Source organism: Thermobia domestica, chromosome 6, assembly GCF_964235325.1.
Source record: "Thermobia domestica chromosome 6, izTheDome1.hap1.1, whole genome shotgun sequence".
In the NCBI taxonomy this organism is placed as follows: domain Eukaryota; kingdom Metazoa; phylum Arthropoda; class Insecta; order Zygentoma; family Lepismatidae; genus Thermobia; species Thermobia domestica.
In genome coordinates, this window is record NC_137459.1 from 19,289,953 (window position 1) to 19,298,510 (window position 8,558).

At 33.3% G+C, this 8,558-nt stretch overlaps 1 protein-coding gene across 3 annotated transcripts in view; it reads left to right on the top strand.

Moving 5' to 3' along the window:
- The window catches only part of LOC145687867 (putative E3 ubiquitin-protein ligase makorin-1), a 50,602-nt gene extending 42,697 nt beyond the window's left edge, over window positions 1-7,905 (top strand). For all 3 annotated transcript variants that reach the window (XM_081761369.1, XM_081761370.1, XM_081761371.1), the window contains exon 9: window positions 1,627-7,905. In XM_081761369.1, coding sequence (XP_081617495.1) covers window positions 1,627-1,764 — 138 coding nt within the window. In that variant the 3' untranslated portion in view covers window positions 1,765-7,905. The remainder of the gene's footprint in view (window positions 1-1,626) is intronic.
- Window positions 7,906-8,558: the final 653 nt, after the last annotated feature.

An 8,558-nucleotide genomic window follows, 5' to 3' on the forward strand; every position in this document is an offset into this window, starting at 1 on the left:
TGGGTTTTCTCGGAGTTCTCCCGTTTCCTCCCACTTTCTTCATTCCACGATTTCACTCATCTCTCATCATCACCGTCTCCTTTAGCCTAACCGGTATAATCGTGGGACGTAAAACTTAAACATTTCATTTCATTTTCTTTTTTGATTGTGTATCGTACAAAACTTACATTGGAGTAAATAAGTTCGTCAGTGGTAGAAATAGTTTGATACCGATATCGCTACCTTGTCAGGACTAATTTCAAAATAAGAGACAGCGTTTGGGGAAAAAATCAGAAGCAATCAAGACTAGGAAAAAATACTGTACATTTATTTTTGTACTGCTTTTATTGTTTTACTTGCATATATAGGGTGTTAATGAACTATACCGACAAACTTCATATCAAAATAAAAGAAAAAGTTCATATGGGCCTATGGCGAAAAGTTCATAGTTTCAGAGCTAGGGTTGTCAAAAATCGCAAAAAAAAGCCAAATTTCAATAGGCCCTATTTTGAATTCAAGAGACTGTGGATGGTTGTCCTTATCAGCGCAATCCAAAAATGCATATTTCATTAATGTTCAATGGGTGTACAGAGTATTCCGTGCAGGGTGAAATTCCCAGACATGCCATCAACCGAATTTTGAGATATGCTCTGAGTTTATGATTGCTCCAAAGTAGGTAAACGATAAGCCTTGATAGCACTGAACACAGAATCCTTTAGCACGATGTCGGAAGTGTTAAGGATCGTCAGCAGCACGTTCTCTCGTACTCGGGAAAACTCATGCTACGATGTTTTCTTTCACGCTTATAAGTGAAAAAACGTGAAATATACCGTGACGAAATACATATCATCATACGTTATTGCCAACACGAAGAAACTTGGAGCTGCCGGTTCCTAACACTTCCGCCTTCCCTCCGAAGCATTGGATGTCCATTTTTGTCAAGGCTTACTTCCTGCCTACTTTGGACCCTTCTTGAAATGAGGATATATCTGAAAACTCTATTGAAAACATATTTGAGAATTACACCCTGTAGGGAATACCCTTTACACCTATTAACAGTTAATGAAATATACACTTTTGGATTGTGTATGCGTGACTTCCTTTACGCTGATAAGAACCACCATCCACAGTTTCTGGAATTCCAAGTAGAGCCTATTGAAATTTAGCTTTTTCGCAATTTTGGACAGCCCTAACTGAAACTATGCACTTTTCGCCATAGGTCCATATGAACTTTTTCTCTTATTTTGATGTGAGGAATCACCTCTTACAGTTTGTCGGTATAGTTCATTAACACCCTGTATAAATAAATATATATATACATTTTTCTCATTAAAAGATTGTTCACAAAATTTTTATTATTACAAGCTGTTAAAAGGTTGCATCTTCGTGCTACGTAATTTCCTTTGGTTAAACCTCGAAAAATTAAAAATAGAAGCAACATTTTCTCTAATTTTTTATTACTCGAGAGAATGGGGTTTGATAAGTGCCTTAGTATGGAAAATGATAGTTTTTTTTTTTTTTTTTTTTTTTAAATTACAGCACATTAAAATAACAATAATAAAGGAACTTTAATATTTTGTAAATGTTTTATAATTAAATGTGAACTTCGGTATTTTATGTAATAATTATTTCGTTTTATCTTTTCAGCACATTATTTTATGGGATTTCTTGGAAGACCGTGATAGCCAGTGGAGATACGGTTACGACGATTTTGAGGATTTGGTGGCCTTTTTCTCAGATTCAGATGACTCTGACTTATCAGAATACGACTTCTTTGATTTGTAGATTGATTATTCATGTCATTATCGAAATATTGAATGTGATCACACAATGAATTTCTCATCCATAGTTTTGCTGGAGTCCAGAGATGCCAATAGACAAGGGAGTTTGTAGGTTTCTTTAGCAGGCGGAGATGAATTGTTCTATTCCAATGTTGTTTAATACTTTTCTGAGTTATAAAGATGCTACTACGCCGCATATTCACTTGTCTTACGATGAGTTGTTCTTCCTTTGTGTCGTAAAAAAATGTAATCAATCAGTTAATTAGTATTTTATTTGTTTTTGTATGAGTGTCGAGTTAGCATATGCGTCGCTAAGTTTGTGATTTGAGTATTTGGAACGATATTTGTCACCTTATCTATAGGGATAACGAAAGGCTTGTGTTTTTTACTGGCTTTTCATAGCTCAAAGCAGAGATGATGAACAAATGAAATATTTTCAACCACCAACGGGTTCGTGGAGATAGGTGTTGAAGAGATGAAATGGATACCTCCACGTTAATTGACCATAAATAAAAACCTAAATTAGTAAGATCATGTATAGGAAGTGAGCAACAGTTATTTTGTTTTTTCTCCCTACCAATGTGTTTGGACCAACTTTCTTAGATAGTCCTTGTCGGAAACCTAGGATGTAGACTTAGGATGAGTGTTAACGTACACCATTCATTCATTGTACACTTGGTAGACTTCCCAAACATTCAACTTGAATACAAACGTATCGTGTAATTCGAAACAATAACTGCTTGATGCTAATGATCACGAGAAATCGGTTCACATGTCGTCGTGTAGACTTCTATACTAGGTAGTTCAAAAGTAATGTTTTTTTTTTTTTTTTTTTTTTTTTTGTTTTTTTTTTTTTAATTTCTTTCTTTTGATCAGGCTTTTTTGAGTGGTGTGTTTTGAAGTAAGAACCAAGAAATGTCATTAGATTTCGTTTATGTTAGTGATTGAGTAGCGAAATGTGAACATTATGAGTTGTACGTAAAATTTTTGTATTCCAAGTTCGCTCGAAATTGCATCAAAACAAATTGAACAGCCTAGTAACTTGACTGGATAACTAGCATACGGTTTAAACAACTGTAATTTTTTGAACACACTGTTTAAATATTCAGATTGGGTGACCCAGTTGTAAAGAGTAATTTCCGGTAACGTATAAATTGTTACAAGATCATCTGCTTCTTTCGACAGGCGAATCACAACTTTTAATCGTAACAGTTTATCGAAAAGAAACTTTTGTCTTCAAACAAAATCATTTAACGAATTTAGAAGGCTTATAGATATCCTATGAATAATATTCAGTGTAACACAAACGTATTTTGTTTTCTCCGATGAAACGGACTTTATATTTCAATGTCTGATTGCATCGTTTTGCACTATGTATGAGATGCTGTTCATGTACAACATATACATTAATTGTAGCTGTGGACTTCAAAGCAGCACACTACCAGTAAGTAAAAGCATTTTCCTGCTTCCGTAAAAGCATATCTTGCACGTTCAAATCAAAAATACATGTACTTATCCTATCAGTTAAAAATTACCTTTTCTAAATGAAGAAAACTTTTTTTTAACTAGCTTTTGCTTTCTAAACCCAAATGGGAAGAAATTACAGATAGGACAGCTGAGAATCGAGAAACAGCACATTCGCAGCAGGAATAATTATTTTAACTACAATAGAAACTAGGCTATCAACCGTGTTTTCAACAATCCACACTTGTTTCTGCTCCAGGCTTGACATATATAAGATTGGAATATCCCAGGAAGTTACTGGGGGTTACATCAGGTTGTTTGAAAAATGTTGCTTATAACATTCCGGAAATCTTGACAAGTCAATAAGTCCTTTTATAACAAATAGTTCATGTATATTGTAAAACAAAAATATGTACAAATAAGTTCGTGTTGCAATTGTCTCGAAATTTGATGAAGCAATCCACAATAATTCCTATCCAGCTAATGTTAGGTATTGACTCGAGCGTTTCGAAAATCAAGTGCTGCAAGAAATCCTGACTTTTTTTTCGGAGTTGTTTGCAATAAGCGAAAACATTAAAATACTTGCTGTGTTTAATGGAATAGTGGCTATCTGAATGTATTTTAAGGGCTAATTATATATATTCTGTTTAATTATATATTATAGTCAGTTACAATGAAAGAAGTGTTGGCATCTCTGGCAGAAGCACTCCCGTGAACTCGATTCTCGTTGAAAAAGGCTCATCTAAAAGAAAGAATCTAATTGAAACTTGAGGGGTACCAAAGTTAACCATGCGTTTCAAATTCCCAGGACTTAATGTATGGTGCAGTAGCGAAAAGAGTTCGGTTAGTTCAGGTGATTGGTTGCTATTAGTATTAGCTTGTTCAAATAAGTGTTTCATTCGAATAATATCTAATAGTGAACAATTTAACATAATTGCACGCACCTCTCGATCAAAGTGTTCCATGTATACATTACTTTAAAATGTGAAAATACACACTCGTATAGAAATCTCTGCAGTTCCGTGATTGGATATTGTGCAGAGAGAATGAGAAAAAAAAATCCGCTTGCGGAAACCCAGAGATTAATTTCATCCAAAGAATTATTTAATTAAAAGAAAGAAAAAAAATATGGTTAGCAAAACTAAACACTTGCACGTCAAAACATGTACACGGTCAACTTCTTATATGGAATCAATTCAACAAATTTCTGCGAATCTAATTTCTGGGTTAATGTTCATCTTGATGCAGAAATCGTCAACTATGCTCATGTTAATGTACCTTCTGATGTAGAAGAGTTGAGTAGTTAGCATTGGCCTAACAAGGTCTTTTTACTTTAATTCATCGAGTGAACGTCGTTTGGTTGGTATTTTCAGACATCATGTGGTTGGCTGTGCATGAGACACTATATAGAGTTGGACTAGAGACAGTTGTCATCCACAAGTAGAATCATTGACACCCATCTACATATCCACAGGGGCCTGAATGAGAAGAATATCTGTTGATTGAGTGTTTTCTTCATTTATCCCCTTCACATGATAGACCGCATTAAATTGGCTCTTTTGATATCATTTATCAGAAAAAAAAAAAAAAAACTGATGTGGACTTTCGGTTACAGTAGAATATTTTGTAAAATGTGTCCAGGAACCATAACAAATGACAGTAATGGAATGGTTCTCCAGGTGAGGTGGTACTAACACAAAGAACCACACTTTCTTTATTTTCTTCTAGTCTGTTTGAGCATTAGTTATACCATTTCGCTGATAGTTGTGTATGGAAATGTGTTTTGGTGTGTAATTCTTGCGGGTGTCTCACGAAGGATAATATTTGACCAAGGTAACTTCGTGTGTACTGGTAAGAGTGAGTGATTGCAATTGTAACAATTAATCTTTTATTTCGATCATTGTAAATCATTTTTTTAAAAAACATCTATTGCGAATGAATTTTTCTTCTGGTAAATTATTTATACAGTCGATGGATTACAACCAAATGTATTTATTTTACAAGAGTAACTTAAGGTTAGTGTAAAGGGACAAGTTTTGTCGATAGGTGTCACTACAGTCCTCGTATCCTTCCAATGTATTTTTTACCTTTCACGAAAATTTTCAATTTCTTTTACAAATTTCAACCTACAGACTTCAAATTTTTAGAAAACGAACTTCATAATCTATCGAAGGCAATAATCCGTGCCGATTTTTTATTTAGAATTTTTTTCATTGTTGAAACAGTTCCATTGTTAAAGATTTGGATATCCATTTCAACAATCAAGTCATTTCAACAATGAAGAAAATTCTAAATAAAAAATCGGCACGGATTATTGCCTTCGATAGATTATGAAGTTCGTTTTCTAAAAATTTGAAGTCTGTAGGTTGAAATTTGTAAGAGAAATCGTGAATTTTCGTGAAAGATAAAAAATACATGGGAGAAATACGAAGACTGCAGTGCCATCTATCGGCAAAACTTGTCCCTTTAAACCAACCTTAATTCTTGATTATTTTTAACGTTTTTTTTTTTTCTTTTCTTTCTTTGCGGAATACAACCAGACATTTTATATTTAAGTATTGTGATTGTTGAATGACTAAGGGTAGAAATCTTTACACTGCCCTTTTAAAATTTTTATGTATTATGTTTTAAGTGACAATTCTCGAAATTTGTATGCGTTCTCATCTCGTTTAAACGCTGGTTTATTTTGTTATCATGTATACATTATATCTTGACGAAATCTTAACGATTGGAATATTTCTCTGTTCGCTGTTATCTTGTATTGTTTCAGTTACTGTTATATTGTAGAATGACTTTGGGTAATCAAGATTTTCAGTTACTTTACACAAGCAACGCAGTAGTATTATTTAATGAAATGTTTTATCAATATATTTTTAATAGTGTTTATCAGTTTTGTTTATTTATTTAATGACAAAGATTGTGATCTTCAGATTTTTCAATATATTTGTTAAGTGATTACATTGAGACGTTTCACATACAAACACGTAGCAAGTTTATAGTTTCTGGAGACTTTTCTTTTAAGTATTTTGTTGGGCATTATAAGTTGTACTCCAAGCACCACAAAAGCCAAGCCTAAGAGGTATAGCCGTGTTATTTTAAAAAGAAGTGCCCAGCTATTTTCCCCTAATGATTTGCTCGCAAACACTATGTAGGCTGTTTTAGCATATCAACTTGTAATTGAAATTTTAAAAGAAGCATGTTTATAATTGAAAACGTTGGAGAACCTCTTCCTGTAAGTTCTAAATTATGTAATTTATAATGTTCAAAACTTACCCGCGGAGGGTAAATTTTTCCCCGACTCCCCGCAAAATTCATCCCAAATTGAGAGTATTTGTTTTATTATTGTTAATTTATCTATTTGTATAATAGCTTGTCTGTGCACTACGATATCTGAAAGTGATGTATTATGAAAAAATTAAATTACAACAAATTTTTAATGAATTATTTCTGTTTCTAATTGACAATTTTGTAAACACTTTTTTCTTCGTGCTTTTGATGTGTCTTTTAGAGACTAGTTTTGATCATTTACTAATGGACGCTATAGATGTAAACAAATGTTCCAACTTACCACTGTATCTCTTAAAAATTACCAGCTATTCTTTTCGAAAAGCTACTTTCATAAAAATTCTACGGTAATAATAGCAGCAGCAAAAATGTGACAGTAACGGGGAAATGTTATGACATGGTTCAGATGATCCTATTTTCCAAAAATTTTCACAAAGTAACAGTACCTACAACGGTTAGTAATGAATCAAGTTTTTGAGAAGAATAAATGCTGACGAAGGTTACGCGGATAATCGACGTTATGTAGTGATATGAAGAATATTGCAAGAGACACAGAGGTGAGTTTAACATTCGTTTATTCTAGAGTTTTATGATCTTGACGGAGTTTTCAGAACTTGTTTTCTAGCAGACGAAATTCCTCCCGTGTAAAAACCTGTTATCCTTTTACCGTTTTAAAGATTTTATTTTATTTCCCGTGGTGGTAGTGCATTTAAATTTACTAGATTTAATGTGCAGCGTATCTACCAAGTGATAACGTGAGATTTAGCACAGGTTTTATACGTTTCAAGTTGTAGAAAAACGCCATATTTATTATCTATTAATCTGTATCGTGTATTATAATATATAGGTTAATGTGTAAAATACAGAGTAATAGATTAACATATGTGGCCGCTTTTGTGTGTACAACTTAAAGAAATAATCCTGCATTGAATCTGTTGTCACTTAGTTGATATTTTGTACGTCACTGAATGCATTGTTGTTTGATTGATTCTTCTTCTTTCATGAATGATCTGTTTTTAATTTTGAATGTCTTGCAAACATTTGTGTATTTTTACTCGGCTTATGCATCATTTTCACTCAGATTTGTTTATTTTATTATTTACGTATTATGTACTGTATTTTAACAAAATCTTACGATTTTAATATTTTTCTTTTCTGAAAGAGATTATATTATTAATGCTCTAAATTGTAGGATTAAAAATTATTTTAAAGTTTCGTTATAAGATTTATATTCTACATTGTTCAGATTTACAGATCAAATATGAACAATACCAATTACTATTCAGTATGCAGGCCAAGGTAAATCTTTACACTTTTTTATTTCTTTCTTAATTTTTCGTTTCTTCCTAATTGTTGAAGGGGTTGATTTTATTTGGACGTTCTTTTTCAGCAGCGAGGCTGTATGTGACATGGACGTCCAGCTTTACTTGGGATCAGAACCAAATAAGCCCGCACCGGGAATTGAATCCGAATAGAGCTCCTTTGTTGCTAAGCGGTTAGTGTAAGCGCCTTTGGCATGGGAAACCTGGCTTCGAATCCCGGCGGGAAGTCAGGTGGTTCGGATTCCACGTTAATCAGTAGGTCCACGTTGCATATAGCCTCGTTGTTGAACGGAATTTTAAACTCAAAATCAAATCAAATCAAATTGAATGCGAGTAACTGATGAAGAGTTTAGCGAAAGGGCTTATAATGTACCTTCTTCAGTGTTACGTGACAATTATCTCAGAAATGTTATTCTGTGGACCCTACATGTTGAACGAACAGGTTTGCCATGGTAAATTATTACAGCAGCTAGTACTTGGAAAGAAAATTAAAAAAAAAAATGTTTGACAAATTATTTAGTTCGACAGTTGGTTAAAACCTGGACTGATTTTGTATATGCAGAATAAGATTGTATATCGTATAGTCGGTAGCAAAAGTGTATTCTTCCCTCGTACAAGTTCTTTTGTCAGTTGGAAATTGTGGCTATAAGAACCTGCGGTAAGGGAGCAACGAATGCACTTTAGTAGTTGATTGTACAAGAAATAGACCAAAATGTTTCAAATTCTG